This window comes from Lontra canadensis, unplaced genomic scaffold (assembly GCF_010015895.1).
Source record: "Lontra canadensis isolate GAN:19392208 unplaced genomic scaffold, GSC_riverotter_1.0 scaffold4, whole genome shotgun sequence".
NCBI lineage: Eukaryota > Metazoa > Chordata > Mammalia > Carnivora > Mustelidae > Lontra > Lontra canadensis.
In genome coordinates, this window is record NW_022630998.1 from 13,275,224 (window position 1) to 13,296,842 (window position 21,619).

The following is a 21,619-nucleotide window of genomic DNA, read 5'->3' on the forward strand; positions in this document are numbered from 1 at the left end:
TTATTTTTTCCTTTATTCAGCATGTCAGTCCCTAAATTATTACACTCAAGAGGGCCCGAAGGTAGTCAAATGAGTAGTTAAGTCCCTACACATAATTAAAACACAACAGACATTAATAGTGATATACCTTCTTCTTCACTAGATGTTTTAGGACAACCATGAGGGAGATAAGTTAATTGGACTTTACGATTTATTCCAGAAAAATGGCCATACCTGAAAAACAAACGACAAGCAAAACAAATAACATTTAGTAAGTATTCAATGCAATCTCCTAAAGAAAAATTAAACCTGTCTAGAGAAAAACTAAATCTACATATTAATGTGCCTTTCTATTTGTAATTAATTGCTGAATTCTCTAACATATCCTACCAGAAAATCTCCATAAAATATTCATTTTAATCACATTAAAAATGAAAATACAAAAAAGTTTCTCTACAAAACTCAGACAATTTTGAAGAGATGAAGAAGTATAGAAATATAAAAAAATAAATGTATGGGTATCTAAACGAAATAGGATTCTAAGTGGTCAAATATGTAAAGCTTATAATAAGCATACCGGTGTTATCAATTTCACTTGACTGAAACAGCTCAAAATTGTTTTTTAATTAAACAACATTTAATCAATGGTGATGTTAGCAATTTGGCTTTCATCCTAAGTAGTACTTCATAAAATATCCAAATTCTTCTCATCAAAATGAAAAGTAAAACTAAAATAATAACCTTCAAAACAACCATCTATTTTCTCACTGGTACAAATAAAAATCTCACTCGACCTTCACTAATATCTCTTCAGCTTCAGCAATAAATTACAAAAAGATTAAACTGTAAAGGAAATTTAACAAACTCATACATTAAAAAAAGAACACAGCAAGTAATTATCAAAGTTAAGGGTTTCAGAAAGATTCTCACATTTCTAATACAGTCTTAAGTTGTTCAAGTTTTGACTTGTTTTCTTCAATTTCAGAATCATTATTTTGCCCCAGCTCCATAAGAAGTTGTCGGGCAATGTCCAGCACTTCCTATAAAATAATAAAGAACTGAATTTTTATGTAACATTGCCATTAGCAATTTAAAACCAACAAAAAATAAAATGCACTTGCCTGTAATTGTTTTGGCTTTTTGAGTTTTAATTTCCCCGATTTGTATCCATCACACTTTTCAAAAAGATCAAAAAATCTTATAAAAAAAAGATAGCACAGTTAGTCCTTTGCAATAATTAGTATTAATAACATATACTTACACAAACCACTTATAATGAAGATATGGGACTCAGGTCTATGGATTTCAAATACTGTGTGTTCTCTTTCACTATAGAAGGTTGCTCCTCCACCCTGGGCAATAAAACTTAATATTCTCGTGAGCACATCAAACTAACAATCACTAGATTATTTTTAAAAGTTTTCTCATGATGGAAACGGAGTATATGATTGTAATACTAAGTATTACATTCTCTGAAGTGACTGCATACCCATACATATTAAAAATGTTTCAACACATATTTATTGGCTCAAGTTTTCAAATTTTATTATTTCCAAATCAAATACTGAAGAGAAATAAGATAAACTTCCATTCTACTAATTTTCTTCTAGAAGGTTGAGAGGTTAAAGACTCATAGAAACCAATGAAGAGAGTAACAAACCAAGATTAAACAGAACACCTTAGGATGTTTATGCCTTTCCAGAAGTAAACAAAAGTCAGACCAGATGGACGATAATTGATGGATATTAACATAATTTTCAGATGCTGATACACACAGTTATTTTACATGGATTTTCACTGCATCCAGCAGTTTAAATTAATGGCCAAGAAATGGGGAAACAGATTTTCTATAAGATGTGTTAATCAAATCAGCTAATCACCTATCAGAAATCTTAAATTATTCCTCCTAAAACATACTTTTGATGCCTCACTTCCATTTTCATTTTTTGTTTTGGTGTTCGATCCCCATGACGTATCACAGCTATGACACATCTAAGTTCCATCCTAAAATTAAAAAAAAAAAAAAAATGCTTTCAATTTTCTAACAAAGTTTTCTGTTAAATAATTCAGACTAATACAACAGCTTATTATTTGTTTAGAGCTACCTTTTACATTTGAGAGCTTTCCTATGAAGAACAGTATTTGTAACAACCAGTTGATTTTATCAAATTCAATCTTAAGATTTTTAGGAGCTGGAGGGGGAGTAATACGAAGCTTTATGTTAGCTTCCTCTCTAGAGATGGTTATGCTCACACTGGGATAAAAGTAAACGAATGGCAATCCTGGAACTTCATGAAATGCTTGTTCTGTAGCATAGATCGTTATAGACTGAGATTTCATTAAAACAAAGCAAAATAAAGCTTTACTTTATAGCTGCTATATTTATTTTGCCCTTGGTAAGAACAGAACAGGTATTTCAAACTCAAATTACTAGAAGATAATACAGTTCTAGAAAGAATGCTAGGGTGTACTTTAGAGTGTGCCGAACTATAAGCCACAGAATACAACCCTGCAGGATTTTAATAAGTTACCTAAAAAAATGTTATACTAAATAGTTTGAGAATACTGGTTTAAAAACATTATACATATTTTTTTGTCCCCCCACCCAACCAAGACTTCTCAGAATTTTTAACATGCTAATGTAAATGTCTAAGCTGTGAATATGAAGCATTTGGTCAACTCACCTGAGTAGCAGATGAGTTTCAAGCAGTAATTTTCACTAGGAGAATGTTATGAGACACCCTGGCAATACTGGTCTAATTAATTTACTTCAAGACTTACCCGTGTATTTTTTCTGTACACACTCAGAAGTTGTAAAACCATCAACTATGAACCTTTAAGTGACATACCTGTTGGCACCTCATTTATTTTTATGACTTAATTCAATAGTTCTATAACTAAGCATTTTTCAGAATTTTTTCCCCACAGAATTTTATTTTTAACAATATAAAAGATTTTTAGTCTAGGTGGACCCCGCAAAAGCATATAATCTATTTCTCTATCTGCCAAGTGAATCATATGAAAACATACACAGCAAAGTATCCAATAACCATCAGAAATTTAATCTCTATTGTAACAGCAGAGACCAATATACAAAACCACACGAATTACTAAAAGAAAATAATCAAACTTACATAGTTCCAGATGTAGTTGGTACAATTGGGATATCTTCAGCTTCTAAGGGTATTGACCAGGGGATATGAAATTGTGGAGCAAGCTCTCTCATTACAATATTGCTTTGATACAAAAAAAAAAAAAAACTAGAAATTAGTTCATTTTAAGACAAAGCTAGGTATTTAATGACTAATAATACAGAATCATAAAAGTTAAGGTCAAACCAGTGATTCTGTGATTATAGCACAAAAAAAGTAACTCAAAGAATCAATCCTGATTAAAACAAAGATTAGCAGTTCTAAACTGGTACATTAGAACACACTGAAGAAACGCTATAAATTTGGAATTACTGGGGCGCCTGGGTGGCTCAGTTATTAAGCGTCTGCCTTCTGCTCAGGTCATGATCTCAGGGTACTAGGACTGAGCCCCGCTTCGGGCTCTCTGCTCAGCGAGAAGCCTGCTTCTCCCTCTTCACTCCCACTGCTTGTGTTCCCTCTTGTGCTGTCTCTCTCTCTGTCAAATAAATAAAATCTTTAAAAAAAAATTGGAATTATTTATTATTTACATTAGTTTCAAAGTATAAATCACACTGGAGTCAAATAAATCACTATAACTGCATTATATCCACTCAAAGATAAATTCTGAAAACAAAGATTGTCTCTTCTTTATGGCCACAGGTCATTTCTTTTTTTTTTTAGATTCTATTTATTTATTTATTTAGAGTGTGTGAAAGAAGGGGGGAGGGGCAGAGGGAGGAGAGAATCCCCAACAGGCTCCCCACTGAGGATGGAGCCCTACATGGAGCTCAATCCCAGGACCCTGAGAACTGACCTGGGCCAAAACCAAGAATCGGAAGCTCAAACAACTGAGCCACACAGGTGCCCCAAGGGTCCTTTCTTAACTGTTAATCACTTTTGAAATTACTCTAAATACCATGGCTCTTTTTAAACAAATATCCATTATATTTTACTAATAGGGTTAACAATAATTTTATAATTACATGTTAAGTAATTATAAAACATTTTTTGTTTTGTTTCAATTCAGCATTCATGCTAAAATTTAGTAAGCTCCCCCAAATTTCACCTTAAGGGTCAGTTCTCCAATCTTTAAAATATATTATAAAAGCAAACTCTAATTATGACAATACATTTTTTTAATTTATTTTTATTAACATATAATGTATTATTTGCTTCAGGGGTACAGGTCTGTTGAGTCATCAGTCTTAAAAAATTCACAGCACTCACCATAGCACATATCCTCCCCAATGTCCATAACCCAGCCACCCTATCCCGCCCCCCAACAACCCTCAGTTTGTTTCCTGAAATTAACAGTCTCTTATGGTTTGTCTCTCTCCCCGATCCCATCGTGTTTCATTTTTTTCTCTTCCTTCCCCCCAGGACCCCCTTGTCCTGCCTCTCAAATTCCTCATGTCAGAGAGATCATATGATAATTATGACAATACATTTTAAAATGTAAGTTTCTTAAGCCTTTGCCATATATACTTGGAAATGGTTTAAAAATATGTCTTGTGAATCTTCTAAATCAAGGTATAAGAAAATAGTTCAAAGAAAATAAAAATCGCATTTCTACATGTAGTAATTTCTTATGGGTTCACTTGATAATCTCATGAGATTATCTTTAAGTGACATGTAATGATAGAAAACAGTATCATTCAAAAGAAGTCTGAATCCCAAATATTTCTATTCTAATCCAGTTACTTATTTCATGAATATTCATTTTATACCTTCAAGTAAGAAAATGAAACCTTTTCAACTGTAATTATATACCAAAAACTTGCAAAACAAAGTAACCTAATAAATTAGCTGTAATAATCACTGCATGGGGCACCTGGGTGGCTCAGTGGGTTAAGCCTCTGCCTTCAGCTCAGGTCATGATCCCGGTGTCCTGGGATCGAGCCCCGCATCGGGCTCTCTGCTCAGCGGGGAGCCCGCTTCCCCCTCTCTCTCTCTGCCTGCCTCTCTGCCTACTTGTGATCTCTCTCTCTGTCAAATTTAAAAAAAAAAAAAAATCACTGCATAGCACTTCTAAATCTTTAAGTTGAAGTATTTTTAAGCCATCATCTATACTGGCCATAAATTACTCTGCCTTTGATAACCCAAAGTATAACTCAGGATTTGGTGTAGTTCTTTGGGGAATGTCATTTTATGAACATTGATTTTTATTCTAGAGTGCTTTCAGGACCCTGATCATTTGATGTTTGCAATTATTTGGTTTCTGAATAGCTAGTATGCATTAGCTGTAACAAAGGTAAAGAGGAGAAATGTAAAGAAAAATTCTTACCCAAGTATTTTTGCACAATCATCATAATACTTCATGGAATTTTTCACAAAACTGAAGCCATTGACATCACAGACATAGGACTGTCCATTGGCCCGTAACAAATCAAAACCACAAACTGTTTGCTATTTAAAATAAATTATATTTAAAGTTACATTTGAATTAGGATCCACAGTTTTTCAGTCTTATAATGTATCAAATTTCATAAATGCCTAAAAATTTACTACTGATTATTAGTTGATTTCATAGTAAGTAATAAATGAAATTACCATCTCTAACCTGAGTACTCTGAAAATATATAAAACATACCATATGACCATTTGAGTTCCCCCATGAAATAAATATAGAACCAAAATGTGTAAGAGATAAGAGAGGCCAAAAAATAACATACTATAAGACGTTCTTCAAGTAACAATTAAAAAACAAGAGTAAACGTTTTTCAAGGCTTTGTTAAAATTTTGTCATAGTAGAAATTCTACTGCTTTAATCCAAAAATGCATAAAGGAAAACAGTTTCGAAGATATGTCCCAGAGGAAACATCCAATTACCCCTATGAATCTTTTTTTTTTTTACGAGATTTTATTTTTAAGTAATCTCTACACCCAATGGGGGGGTTCAAACTCCAACCCCGAAATCAAGAGTTGCAGGCTCTACCAACTGAGCCAGCCAGGTGGTCTGCCCTCTGAATATTTTACACCCTGACAACTATATCCTTGTGAGCACCTGAAATACATTCCTTTTATTCTAGGGAGAAGAAAACAGTTGTAAGGCTCCTGCTCAGGCTCCTGAAATTTTCTATCTTCTGTGTCTTATATTCAAATTATCACATACCAGTATAATGGGATTTTAAGTCATGTCTTTTGGAATCCTGGTATTACAAAATTAAAACAATTTATATAAAGCTATTAAAATGTATTTATAGACAAATATTCCTTTCACAAAAGTGACTTCAATATATTAAGACATAAAGGATTATTTAATAACCAGTAATACAATAGTCTTTACATTATATACCCAAGACAAGACTTCAAAAGGTAAAGTTTATCCTTTAAAAGATCAGGTTGTACTACCTCGGTTTAAATCTTTAACATACATTATTGGAAGCCTAATGATATAGACTGAGGGAATTAGTCAAATGCTAGAAAAAAAAAGTTTTCTTTAAGAAATGTATTCGTATTGCTTTCATGAACACATTTTAACATATACTATAAATGGGCTAAAGGATGTATTGCCAAAGCTAGAAGACTACTAAGGACCTTTTTTATTCAACAAAGCAAGCATTTATCAATTCTGAGTAAATAGTACTTTTAACCAGTTGTTTTTACCATGTTAAACAATATCTCTAAACACTGGTTAATGCTACTGCTTTAGTTAAGTCCATCAAACTTTAATTTCTGAACAAATGGGCAAAATTCCCTTTTACATAACACAGAAAGAATACAGAAAAACAAAGGCCTTCATTTACTGTATATTTTTATTAATGGCACTATAAGAATCTCCTGAGAAGTATATAAACAGTTCAAATATATCATTTTTAATCTTCTGAGCTGATTTCTCCTATTAAATGCCCATGTAACATTTCTTTTACTCAAGAGAGAAAATTAGAATTTCTTTTACAAGGGTCTATGTGGCCTGTAAAACATCTTACCTTAAAAGCAAGGCAGACTTTCCAGGCAATTAATTTCTCTCGTGCATTAAGAATAACAGGGTATCTAACTTCTTTTCCCTCACTGTCTCGTTCCACCTTGCCATCAAGTGCTGGAGATTTTCGAGCTTCAGCATGCGCATAATCTGGACCCACTGTATAAACCTTTAATAAATGTTAAAATATATACATTAAAATGTATATGTTATATAAAATGTATTAAATTTTAAAAAGCAAGACAACAAATCAAAAGAAAAAAAAATCAATAAAAAATACTTCAGTCTCCAGACTGTTCTTTTCACACTTCTTTCTATTTCACATGCCAAAATTTTCAATACACTGGAAAAGATTATAAATAATTAATTACATGGCAAAACTGGTAACATGAAGTTCTGTTCTCCACAGAGAATGATTATACTGAGCGGTATGAGGGAACACAAGGTTGTATAGGATGTGATCTTTCCCTAATTTTTTTTTAGCTTAACCAAAGGAGAAGTACAAATAATTATAAAAACGTTATAGAAGGAAGTAATAGCCAAAAGAAAGATTGTGGTGGTGGTGGTGGTGAGGGGCAGCATATGCTGAAAAGCAGACAAGAAAGGGAATAGCACCCTAAGTAAAGGTAGTAAACACAGAGGCCAGAAGCATTAAAAAGCACAATGTATTAAGGCAAGAGTAAGTTATTTGGTGCCATTTATACAGTAAGAAATAAGGTTCATAGAACAGACTGGGAAATATTCTGTATGCCACCCTTATGAATCTGATTATTACCCTACGGTCAACAAAATCCATAAGAGAATTTTAAAGGAGAGGTTCACGATCAGGTTTATACCTTAGAAAAAAAGATATTCTCATTAGACAGAGATTAGTTGAAGGTAAAGCAATTAAGACCTTATCTGTCACCCAAGGAAATTTCAAACACATTGTTATATTACACTACAGTTGTCACAGATCTCAGAGCATCATTTACAACAATCAGTGCTTAGAAACTAATGGCTATTAGACCCTTAACCCACTATATTTTATTATTTAATGTCCTTTTAAAGAAGCACACATATTATTGTATCACAAAGTTGGTTTTTAAATATTTTTATAACTACATTTCAAAAAAAATTGTCCCCCTGGCAATCTTGTTTTGGGCATCAAAGAACATGATTCTAAAACAAGGGTCCACAGGCTTCAGACTGCCAAAGGCATTCATAATACAAAACAGATAAAGAACCCCTAGTCATAAAAAGAAAGAGATCCACAACAGAGTCTATCCTTGGGGTAATCTCTTTTTCTGTATTACTGGTAAACTAAAGGCAAAATTAAAATATACTGTAATCAATCCTACCTTTACATCAGTACCATCTGTAGGCATAAACTCTTCATATATATATGAGCCTGTTTTTCGTACATTGCTTTCTGGGGAATAAACACTACTTCTACTGCCAATCTGAAAACAAAAGATGTCCACAAATATAAAAGCTAAGTTATTCATCTCATTTTTATAATATAACCTCTTTATCATCTATTTCCATCTTAGATATTTCCAACAACTTTTATTGGTGAACAAATATTTAACAACACTTACTATAGAGTTGACAGTGCATTATTTTCTGTTGTAATGTAACTTACATGTAAGTTAAGTAGCATAAGAATACAATGAACAGTAAGAATAATGCTCCTAAGATTCAATCATGTTCTTGCATGTTCTTGCATGCATCTCTTTTGTTCACTTTTTCCACCACCCAATTTTACACTGTATAGGTACACCATAATTCATTCATTTTATTAATGAATATTTAGGTTGTTTTCTAAGCTTTAGCCAGTAGAAGAGTGTTGCTTTCAATATTCTTGTAAGTGTCCCAGGTGCAAGGGCATTTCTAAGGTACATACTACAAGTAGAATTACTAGGTGATAGAATTACTAGGTGCTCATATTCAATTTACAAAGATAATGCTAAAATATTTTATAAACTATTTTGACAATTTAGAGTCTTCTAGCAATGTATGTGAGTTCCCACTGCTCTACATCCTCATCTATAATTGGTATTGTTAAACTTAATATTTGCCACTCTAATGGATATAAAATAGTACCTCACTGTGTTTTACTCTGTATTTCCATAATTGCTTATAAGTATACGTGCATCTTTGATCTTAATACACTGTTAAATTATGTTGCTGAGAGGAAAAAGGCTATATTAATGTACATTTCTGCTAACAACATTTGGGCTTATGCCTGTTTTGCAACTATCTCAATCTTTTTGATTTTTTGCCAATCAAAAAAGTAATTCAATGTCATTACCTTTTAGACTTCATTTGCATTTATTTTATTATGGGTACAGTTTTGAGCACACTTTCATGAATGTAAATGTTATTGATATTACTTGTGTCTATGAATTATCTATCTTGGAGGCCATTTTTCTTACAAACTACTGATCTTTGCTTGTATTTCTCATATGCCAGATACATAAATGGAAGATAGAAAGAAAATCAAGTAAATTTCTTGGTATTTTGTACATAGAAATTTTGCATAAACAACATTAAGTAACTAAAATAACATCTTGTTTTTCTAACAAAGAAGGATATGTTTGAATTTATGCCTAAATGGTACATTTTTATTTAATCTTAATTCTACTGAATACTTGGTTACTTTTAGTATAATTTCTATGAAGTATGAATAACAGTATCCCCTAGGATAACAAAGGCTTACCTTTCGAAAAAGTCTTTGACTTCCACCACCTGCAGATGTGGGATAGTAAATGTAAACATTGTGATCCTCTGCACTGACTGGCTTTTCTACAAATGGCTTTTGAAAAACTTCACCATTTACTTCTACATGATCTTCCCCTTCAATGAGATTGCATTCTAAAAATCAAACATAACAGCAGGAAAAATTAAATATTGTATATTAGCTACATTTAACATTATTGTTACAGTTTTTACTAGAATAGAGTTTACAAAGAAAAGTAACTGTGGATAATGTATGATTTTATTTTAATTAAAAAGTCATGCAGAAGTGCCTGGATGGTTCAGTTGGTTAAGCGTCCCACTTTTGGTTTCAGCTCAGGTCATGATCTCATGGGTCTGAAGATGGAGCTCAGTCTTGGCTCCACACTAAGCAGGAAGTCTGCTTCAAGATTCTCTACACTGGGCTGCCTGGGTGGCTCAGTGGGTTAAGCCTCTGCCTTCAGCTCAGATCATGATCTCAGGGTCCTGGGATCAAGTCCCACATCAGGCTCTCTGCTAGGCAGGGAGCCTGCTTCCTCCCCTCTCTCTCTCTCTCTCTCTACTTGTGATCTCTGTCAAATAAATAAAATCTTAAAAAAAAAAAAAGATTCTCTACACTGCCCCTCCCCCAACCTCTCTCTCTAAAAAGTAAATCATCTTTAAAATAATATTTATGCAAAAATATACACCAAGATTTATGATCTGACATTAAAAACTACAGTTATTCTTCAAAATCTTATGAACCTGACATTTTACCTTATCATCCCACAGAATTCAATATTAGATATGAAATGATGACAACAAGAAAGACTGAGAAATCTTTCTAGATTGCTATCATCTTCTGAAAATTATATGGAATTATTTGTATCCCAGATACCACAAAACATGAAATTATTTAAGTTATTAAAGTAACCTATATAAAGTAAGCAAGCAATCCAATCAGGAAGTTAATTTTTTGCTCTAGACAAATAAGAGAAATTCTCTGTTACTGATAATAAATGCTATATATAGTTTTTTAACAGAAGTTGCTTTAAAGTACAATAAAATCATCAAAATTCCCCAAAATACCCTTGTCAGAATATTAACTCTTAAAGCAGATAAATATTTACCTTGGCTTTTTAGAATGTTACATATAACTTACATGCTATGTTTTAGATAACCAGAAAAATGAAGCAAAGGGTGCTTTAGGATATTAATAAGTAGTAATATTTCTGAATCCCAGGCATCAGAAATTATGGTATCTTAGCATGAAGTTTCTAATCCTGAATTCAACAACCACAGATAAATCACCTGATTACCAATCACCCGTAATCAATACAAATTTATTAAGCATGTAATTCAAAAATTCTTTATGATTCCCGGATATATGTTAAATGTAGAACAAAGAAAAGTAGGATGTATAACTCTTAAATTATTAGCGGGCCTTTTAGCTTATAGTGGCACACTTTAACTGAACATAATGCTCATTAAAAAAAAGTAAATAGAATAGTATGAGTTCTCTGAATTCCTTCTACTTAATTAGAAAGGAAATAACTCAAAAGTATGTTGAATGACAAAAGGTAGCTTGCTCAAAATCTCATGTTCTTACCTTTGGGATTATTTGGGTCACGGTTCAAAATTGCATAACGAGGAAGTAAAATACCTTCAGCTTGAAGAATACTATATACTTCTCTTCTGAAGAAAAAGGAAAACATTTTTTTAAATTTTATTGCTCTATTTGAAGAGTACTTTATTACTATTGTATTAATTAAAAAGGCAAGGATATCAAGTCTTCTTATTTTTTAAATAAACAAATAAATCATTTAAAAATATTAAACATTTCTAAGGAAATATTCAGCCACATTAGAGCAAAAATGTATGCACAATACTTTATGTGACATATTAAAACACTAATATTTAAAAGTGGGAATAAAAATGTATAAAAAGAAATGGTTAAATGCAAAGTTGTGATATGGCATGACAGCATATTATCTATTAAAAACTTTATACTCAAAGAATATTTAATGACATGGGAAAATGTTCATAGTATTTTAAAAGAAAAGTGACCCTCATTTTGTAAAATGTGAGTGGATGTATGTATTTCTTTCTACATGAAAAAATATGATAGACAGTAGTAGGGTTAAATGCCTTTCTTTATGCTTTTATTTTCCAAATTTCTTAAAGTAAATACACATTTACATATTTATGTATATATTTATAACATAGAAGTATGTATTAATATGTAAATCTAGGGAAAATGTTTTAAAATGTTAGATATTGTACTATTTGGAAGAACAGAAAAAATAACAAAACCAGAAAACTATAGGGCCTTAAACTTTATAATGCATTTTTCACACATATAATCTCATACAATAATCCTAACACAAAAGAAAACTAAATATTGGTGAAATTATATGGTAGCCATCAGAGTGAAACATCACTCAAACAAAATAAATATATTTGTATTTTATAGTTTTTCTTAGAAATCCATGCTTTCAGCCTGTAAAATGAATGCTAAGATATATCATGAGATATTTTTCAAAACAGTTGCACTATTCCATTAAAAAAAAAAGTCTAGTTCAATGAGTACAACTAATTTCATCTTCAGTCAAATGACAGAGAAACTGTTCATAATTTCAAATTGAAACTAAATTTTCAATGGTTCGGTAGGCTCTGGAAATTAAACAAACCTAGTTTAAGTCCTTGTTCCACTATTGACTGAACTACTTGTGACTCTGGGCAAATTTATTCATCTCCCTGAGTCTCAAGTTTCTTCATCTATAAAACTGGGTATAAATTCCTATTCCTAAGTATTATTTAGAGGATACCACAAGTTAATATATATGAAAACACCTGATGTCAGCTTACAGTAGACATTAAATAAATGTTATTTTTCCTTCCCTTAATTCAGCCATCTCCATCACTCACCTATCTTGTATGAGATACTGCATATTCAAGTCATTGATTACAAATGGATTCCTGAGTTTTGCATAGGCAACTGCTTTGTCCAGTGGAAATCCTAAGAACACATATTATTAACATATTCCATATAATCTCAAGATAAGTTGACATCTATAATTTTATCAATTTGATTCTGTATCACTTCCCATAAAAGGTAAATTTAATTATGCATATAATTGCTTTCCATACAGCGCATGGAAAAACACACAAAACTTGACATGTATTAATAATAAGTCTTATTTTTTCCTAGTTAATTTGATTGATAAGGCATAACAAGGCAGTGGCTATATAGCCAAATAGAGAGCACTGACATGTTAGTCAATGCCTGATTATTCAAAGTCACCTAATAAAAGTTAAGATTACTTCATATGCAAAAGAGAAATCTAAATATAATTAAGTGTATCACAATCACTTGGTGTTTAAAAAAAAACAAGTATAAATTCTTCCCACTTTAGTTTGATATTTATACATATCAATTGCCAAGAATTCAAAGAACTTATGTACCTTTTAAAATAGCAAAAACAAAAGTTAATTCACATATAATAGATATGCTCTAAATATAAAATTTATGCATAGAATCATACTTGCTCTTACTAGGTCACTGTTAAGGTATTAGAAATTAATTCCCTAAAATTTCTAGACTTTGATAAAACTACTAATTACATGGAAAACAAACCAAATGGCAGATATAATAAGAGGTCCAAAAAAAATCTAAAGCATTTAATAATTATACTGCACTCTCTGTATTGACACTAAAAGTCTCCAATTTTATCCATCAATACATACTATTAAGAGATGGTGTGGCAGTATACCACAGAGTCTAATAAAACAGGGTTCAAAATCCTGGCTCCATCTTTCATTAGCTTTGTGATCCTGGGTAAGTTTATTTAACATCGCTAAGCCCCTGATTCTCAGCTGTAAATGGGTATTATACCAGTCTTACCTAGTAGAGTTTTTGAGGAACTCGATAAAGGAGTATATATAAAACAGTATAGTCCCTGACAGAGTAGGCTCCCAATAAACATTTAATATTCCTTAAGTGACAATATTTTAGTGAATATCTTATCTATGGAAAAGCGTAAAAATCAGTAAGCATGCATAACTTTAGAATTTAACCTTGGGTACTACAGTATTACTGTGAAGACACTGTATTTTGTACTATTATCAGAACAGTTGGAGGGGAAGTAAGTACAAAGGCATACTGAAGTTAACAAAACTAAACAAACAACTATGGTCAGATTAAAAAGACATTCCTAAATTCCTCTTAGCTTTTAAAATTTAATGAAAGTACTCTATACCAAGAATGACTTCCACAAACTACAAACCCTTCTCGTTTTGTAAAGACTCTGAGAAGAATTCATCACTTGTCATCAGAATAGCTCAGTGTCTATGATTTAAAGCATCTTAACCGAATTCAGCGTATAGGAACCGCTGTAACAGTTTTCTGGTTCTGTTACTGCTGTTAAAGAGGAACTTTTTCCTTACCAAGAGACAGTATATGGGATATGACCTTAGATAGCAGCTAGTTTTTACAGGCAAAAACAAATAAGAAAGGTAGGAAAATGGTAGTAAAAACCATGTGGTAGTAAGGGAAGACCACCTTACCCTGAAGGATAAGCCAATTTTAAGATTCTCTGAAGTAAAGGACTTCAATTTATAAAGACCAGGACCTTGGCTTATCTATAGGATATAGGAGCACAAAAAAATCTCAACCATGTTCCATCTCCTTCTTGCTGAAGGAGAAATTTCTTGAACACCTAACTAAAGTAAAACTTTAACACAGCTGGAGATTACGTGTTTTGGTAACAAAGTGATTTAATATGAATACATTTATAACTGAGCATGTATTTTTTAAATTATAGTTCTTAGAAATTCACTTAATTCACAGAATCTTGGGTTACAAATTTTCAAATATTCACTAATAATTTTGATTTGTGGGTTTTACTATGAAGGCATAATTTACCATCAAGTAATACTTAAGTTTAATTAATACTTCTGTTTGGTTCATAGAAAAACCAAGTAAAATTGAAAATTCAAACATTAAGCTCTTTAGAAATAAAATATGAATATGTATATGTGGAAAGATAGATCATTTTCTGTATGGCAAAAGCATATGGCTAAAAATATCCAATAATTCAAGAATTTATTCTAAGTAACTTAGAGTAGCTCCAACCAAGATATGCATTAAAAGAGTTCATAACAACCATATTTCTAATAGTGAAAACTGGAGACTAACTGTTAGGATAATGTTAACTATGTCATAGGACAATCTCATGATGACACCCTATGATGTCATTAAAAATTAGGTCTTTGGGGCACCTGGGTGGCTCAGTGGGTTAAAGCCTCTGCCTTCTGCTCAGGTCATGATCCCAGAGTCCTGGGATCGAGCCCCGCATCGGGCTCTCTGCTCCACAGGGAGCCTGTTTCCTCCTTTCTCTCTCTCTGACTGCCTCTCTGCCTACTTGTGATCTTTGTCTGTCAAATAAATAAATAAAATCTTTAAAAAAAAAATTTGGTCTTTGAAGAATGTAATAGAGGGGGAAAAAACTTCTTGATATAACTAATGAAAAACTTAAATATAAAATTACATATACACAACTACAGTAAATTTGTTTAGAAAAATACACAGAGAAAAAAATGCCTGAAAAGAAATACATAAAAATATTAACATCACGGATCTGTGAGATGGGTGAATTTAATTTTATTTTCCTGTTTTATCTAATATTCTACAATTAATATGTATTAGGTTTATTATAAGACGATGAAGGGAGTTCCCACCCCATTCTTTAATACCTTTAGAATGGAACGAAATAAGACAATCACATAAAGGCCAGTTTTCTACTGGTTCATTCAAAATAACATCTTCTTCAAATACTACTACTGTGATATATTTAAATAAGGAGATCCGTTCAAGAATTTCCTTCATTGGTTTGGATTTGGATTTCTTTGCCATGGAACATATTCCAACCACAATCTGTCTTTCTGGTGGCTAAAACAGAAAGAAAACAACAACAACAAAATCAAGTTGACTTAATACAAACTCCAAAGTAGAGCTATATTATATCTTTTTCAGAAGTAGATGCAGGATGTTATCAATACAAATGATACATTAACCAAAAAAGGCATTTTTTTAAATTACATTTTTGTTATAATAAATAACAAATAATAGAAAGTAATACAAAAGTCTGGGGAAACTTTCACTTTCAGGACATTGTTACTATTTTTGTTCTGATTTTAAACTTAAAAAATACTCCTTCCTTAACTATCTCTAGTACTTATTTACCTTTGCCACAACAGGAAGGGAAAAATGAGGGCCAAAACCTATCTAATCCAAGTAAAAAGACCAATGAGAGTGGGATGAAACATTCTCTTGCCTAAAATAAGATATTCTGACTACAAAGCTGTATTATATAGTGTTAAACTATTTTTGTAGTTTGAGCTTGAATAGGAGTTGGTCAACAACAACTTGAAAGAAAATTTTGGAAAAAGCCAAATTGCTAACAGAGGTGTCAATGTCTTTGAACTCCAATCTTCATACTAAATATTCCTATTTAATGGTATTGCTCATATCTTAATGCCCTTGCTATAGCTCAAAGGCCATGGTTCGTCCTAAAACTAAAAAAAATTAAAAAATAAAAAATAAATTTAAAAAATTTAAAAACCAGGATATACAGGATATAGAAATACTTTTAAGTAACTCAGAGGTTTACAAAATTACTCAAGATTCATTCTGAGATCTTTGCATTCAAGTAATGAAGAGTTTTATCAAATAAATAAAGCTGTGCCCAGTTTCTTTTTTTTTTTAGTTTTCCCTCTTGCATATTTTATGTTTCACGTAATATTGTAATCTGAGCTCGAAAGTGTTTTACTAGCCTTTCTTTTATTGTAAATCTAAAAATAAAATTGGGTAACATCAGATTTAAATTACTATTCTTCTTATATCTAAAATTAGATTTCTTCATTCCCTCTTCTAATTCATGAAATTTAGAGATTAAACTGGTATTGAATTTGACTATAAATCCTAATCTCCCTGGGATTTGCTGTTTTTCCCCCTTGATCATCCACTTTTATGTACCGCTATTCAATTCTTTCCCGATTAAAAGCCTCTGTATAGCTTATGATGTTCCTAATGAATAACTCCCCACCAACAAAATATATTTGCAAATGATATATCCATTAAGGGGTCAATTTTTATTTATTTTTATTTTTTAAGGGGTCAATTTTTAAAATATATGAAGAACTCATACAACTCAATACCAAAAAAATCCAATAATGCAATTAAAAAATGGGCAGAGGACCTTAACAGACAGTTCTCCAAGGAAGACATACAGATGGGCAAAAGATTCATGAAAAGATGCTCAAAATCACTAATCATCAGGAAAATGCAAATCAAAACCACAATGAGATATCTATCACCTCACACCAGTAAGAATGGCTAGTATCAAAAAGACAAAAAATAGCAAGTGCTATCCTGTACTGTTGCTGGGAATGTAAAATGGTATGGCCACTGTGGAAGATAGTATGGAAGTCCCTAAAAAAATTAAAAATGTTATTAATTATTATATAATTAATATTAGTTTAATAATTAATAGCAACAGTATATAATTAATTATTGGTTAAATAAATACTGATTAAATTAATATTTAATTAATTTAATTAATTAATTAAAATGCTATATGACCCATTAATTCTACTACTGGGTATTACCAAGAAAACAAAAACACTAATTCAAAAAGATATGCTGACTGCATCCTTATTTACAAAAGCCAAGATATGGAAGCAATCTAAGTGTTCCTCAATAAATGAATGGATAAGGAACGTGTAGTATATATATTAGTCAGCCATAAAAAAGAAAAAAATTCTTGTTACTCTCAGCAACATGGATGGACCTACAGGGTATTATGCTAAGTGAAATAAGTCGGTCAGAATGACAAATACCCTTTGATTTCACTTAACATGTGAAATCTAAAAACCAAAACAAACAAAAAAAACAAATAGACTCAAATACAGAAAACAGACTGGTGGCTGCCAGAGGGAAGGGGGGAGGTGGGATGGGTAAAAATGGCGAAGGGGATTAAGAGGTACAGACTTTTAGTTATAAAATCGTGGAGATGAAAAATATAGCAGAGGGAATACAGTCAATAACAGTAACTTTGTATGGTGGCCGATGGTGACTATATTTATCATGATGAGCATTTTATAATGTATATAATTGCAGAATCACCACGTTGTACACATGAAACTATTAAGTCGATTATACTTCAGTAAAAAAAAGCACTCAACCTAATATTCCCTATTGTTCTACAATTTACAAAAAGGCTACTAAGTTAAATTTTATTTATTACAGATCTGTTCAGTATCTATTCATTAGTTAAAATGATCTAGAAACTTCCAAGTTTAAAATGCACAAATAAACCTGCATTATTAAGGCAAAATTATAGGATTTTCCTATTAGGTAGAACCTTGGAAGCATGAAAATAACTTTAAAACAGATTTAAGTTATTTTGATAGATTTAATGTCTAAAATGAAATTCATACCTTTATTTTTCTGAAATTCTTTTCTTTAATCTTAAAAATAGGAGAATGATCTGGAACAAATTATTTTATCAATCTGCAGGCCAAATGAACCAAATCAAGTTTCTCAAAAGTGTCAACTATGCACCATAAATGCGAACTCAATTTAATTAGTACCAATATTCTAAGAATTACACTAAATGTTAAAGTTAGATAAACAGAAACTACCTATCCTCAAAGTGCTATGAATCGAACAGATCACAGTAATAATGTAGTACTTTATGCTATGTGGAATACAAGTATATATGTCAAGGTACAGAAATAGTACTGCAGGGGCACCCAGGTGGCTCAGACGGTTAAGCGTCTGCCTTTGGCTCAGGTCATCATCCCAGAAGGTCCTAGAATAGAGTGCCATGTCAGGCTCAGCAAGAAGTCTGCTTCTCCCTCTCCCTCCACCCCTCCCCCTGCTTCTGTGTGCTCTCTCTCTCAAGTAAATAAAATCTTAAAAAAAAAAAAAAAAGTACTGAGGAAGAAGTATTCAAATCTACAAGGAGAAGGGGAAGAATATATAGGGAATAGGAGCAAGGTTTTGAAGAATGAAAAATAATTCATAAGGTACCCCTCAGAAAAGGGCATTTCAGGGGCAGCTGGATGGCTCAGTGGGTTGAGCCTCTGTCTTTGGCTCGGGTCATGATCTCAGGGTCCTGAGATACGGCCCCGCATGGGGCTCTCTGCTCGGTGGAGAGCCTGCTTCCCCCTCTCTCTCTGCCTGCCTCTCTGCCTGCTTGTGATCTTTCTCTCCATCAAATAAATAAATAAAATCTAAAAAAAAGTGGGGGGCATTTCACAGAGATGAAGAAATACATACAGGAGTGAAGAGGTATAGTACAATATTGAATAATATGTGAAAAAAAATTTGTTTAAACATAAATTGTTTAAAATTGTTTAAAAAAATATTGTTTAAACATAAAAGGTAGAAGGGAGGAGAGACTAGTACAGTTCTAGATATAAGGGACAGACAATATTTATAAGAAATGGACTTGCTCTGTCAGTGATGTTCACAGATGTACTCAGAAGAACTCAGGGAAAAAGGGGTAGGCTAGCAGAGGCTGAGTCAATAGTACTTTCTAGATTAAGGCAGACAAAAAAAATATGTTTTACTCATTGGATTTCTGCATAACACTTTAGATGACGAAATATTTTGCTGGTAAGAGAAGCCTGAAAATCATTTTTTTCTGGGGTAAGGTGGGGGTGGAACAGGTTTTAAGTGAATGACAGTCTCATTGGCATTTCAGACGTGTTACAACACTGTGAAAATGGTTGATGAAAATGGATGCAAAGAATCATCCAATAGCTATTTTTGTTTTTTGGGTTTTCTTCTACTCTTACAAAGTATAACGGGTTTTGATTTGAAAACAAAATTATGAGGACGCCTGCATGGTGCAGTTGGTTAAGAGACATACTCCTGGTTTCGGTCAGAGTCCTGAGATCAAGCCCTGTTTCGGTCTCTGCGCTCAGCATGGAGTCTGCTTGGGACACTCTCACTCTCCTTCTGTCCCTCCCCACTCTCTCTCTGTGTCTCTCAAATAAATAAATAAATCTTTAAAAAAATTATCTTTTCAACTGGAAATATAAGAAAAAAACAAACGTAAGGTTGTATCTTAAATCAGTTTTCACGGTAAAGCAATCTACTTCTAAAGGGAAAACAAGTAAGAAAAATGTTGAGCTCTCACCATAGCACATCACCCAACCACCCCATCCCCTCATCCCTCCCACTCCCCTCCACTCCAACAGCCCTCAGTTTGTTTCCTGAGATTAAGAGTCTCTTATGATTTGTCTCCCTCTCTGGTTTCAACTTATTTCATTTTTCCCTCCCTTCCCCTATGATCCTGTCTTGCTTCTCTAATTCCTCATATCAATGAGATCATATGAAAATTGTCTTTCTCTGACTGACTTATTTTGCTTAGCATAATCCCCTGTAGTTTCATCCATGTCATTGCAAATGGCAAGATTTCATTTTTTATGGCTCTATAGTATTCCATTGTGCTATGGTGAGCACTGTGAATTGTGTAAGACTGATGAATCACAGACCTGTACCCCTAAAACAGACAATACACTATATGTTAGTAAAAAATAAAATAAAATGGCAAAAAAAAAAGAAAAATGTTGAGCTAATGTAATTATAGTAAAATGAACATAATAAATGTGTGTTATTCCCAAAGATTCGGTACAGCTATACATCTTGGTAGATCAGATCAAAAAGTAAACAAGACTCATCCTATATACCTATACCTATACCTCATTCCTATATACCTCTCTGGATACTTGAGGTAGCCTCTCCATCTAGTCACACAGTTATAGACTTCTGAATAGTTAATATATAAGGCTATCTTTGGGTCAACCACCACTTTTATTGACAACATGACAAACTAAAAGAAGCTGGCTAAGTCCTTCTTTAGTACCTTTAAAATTATCTCCTTCAACTTATTTCTTTATCTTCATGTACTTTTTAGGTACTTCTGTATACAAGAAACCCTTTTGGTTTATGGCCCTGATTATTCTCTCCTTGCCACGTTTTCAACTGAATCCTGTGTTATGCTAGGCATATCAGTGAACATATCATGAAAGACACTAAAATTAGCATCATTAAACAACTTAGAAGTCTGACCCCTAATGGATTTCTTGCCGTACCATAGATTCAATAATGTTACTAGTGAAATATAATATGCTTTTTCAGTGCAGAAGATTTCCAACAAATTTCTATGTGCAAAAATGTCTTCACGATTTAGATACTATTAATTCACCCTGACAGTGATTAGTAAGAAGCCTATATTGTACTGGTCTTCTCTCACCAAAAAAACAACTTACAGACTCATCTTCTTCCTCCTCATCTTCATCTGTATGGTGGAAGAAATGTCGGTAATTTCCCGAGTTTATTTCTGTATCTTCAGGCCCAACAAAGAATCTGGGGGCCTCACTCATTTTTATTTCATTTGATATAGATATAAAGCACTATACTAAAACTGCTTCTAAATAAACCATTCTCTCTAAACTAGCTGACAGAGCTCTGTCGCAGCTTGTTTCTGCTTATACAATCACTTGAAATTGTGATGACAGTTAGTTGGCAAATGTTCTTCTGTTCTCAGATATCATTGCTTCATTGTTGATGAAGTTTAAAAGACAAAGAGTGAGGTTATTGCTTCAGTGAGTTGATGCAGTAATCTTTCTACCTAAAATGCAATAAAAAAATTAATTTTGGAGACTGTACTTCAAAAATATTCATGTAAATTACACTTGTAAAATCCTAATCAGTAACTTGATGCATACCTTCAAATGAAATGACCTTTGCTTCCATAAAATATAAAAAATTAAGCTCTAATCTTCAATAACCTACATTTTAGCAATTTGACAAACT

At 32.4% G+C, this 21,619-nt stretch overlaps 1 protein-coding gene across 18 annotated transcripts in view; it reads right to left on the reverse strand.

Moving 5' to 3' along the window:
- PPIP5K2 (diphosphoinositol pentakisphosphate kinase 2) overlaps nucleotides 1-21,619 on the reverse strand; it is a 77,573-nt gene that overhangs the window by 51,163 nt on the left and 4,791 nt on the right. For all 18 annotated transcript variants that reach the window (XM_032845428.1, XM_032845461.1, XM_032845437.1 and 15 more), the window contains 13 exons: nucleotides 21,073-21,434; nucleotides 15,484-15,679; nucleotides 12,658-12,748; nucleotides 11,339-11,424; nucleotides 9,734-9,888; nucleotides 8,373-8,474; nucleotides 7,040-7,201; nucleotides 5,395-5,516; nucleotides 3,114-3,215; nucleotides 1,897-1,983; nucleotides 1,101-1,176; nucleotides 910-1,019; nucleotides 128-213 (listed from right to left, as the gene is read on the reverse strand). In XM_032845428.1, the coding sequence (XP_032701319.1) occupies nucleotides 128-213; nucleotides 910-1,019; nucleotides 1,101-1,176; nucleotides 1,897-1,983; nucleotides 3,114-3,215; nucleotides 5,395-5,516; nucleotides 7,040-7,201; nucleotides 8,373-8,474; nucleotides 9,734-9,888; nucleotides 11,339-11,424; nucleotides 12,658-12,748; nucleotides 15,484-15,679; nucleotides 21,073-21,186 (1,489 nt within the window). In that variant the 5' untranslated portion in view covers nucleotides 21,187-21,434. The remainder of the gene's footprint in view (nucleotides 1-127; nucleotides 214-909; nucleotides 1,020-1,100; nucleotides 1,177-1,896; nucleotides 1,984-3,113; nucleotides 3,216-5,394; nucleotides 5,517-7,039; nucleotides 7,202-8,372; nucleotides 8,475-9,733; nucleotides 9,889-11,338; nucleotides 11,425-12,657; nucleotides 12,749-15,483; nucleotides 15,680-21,072; nucleotides 21,435-21,619) is intronic.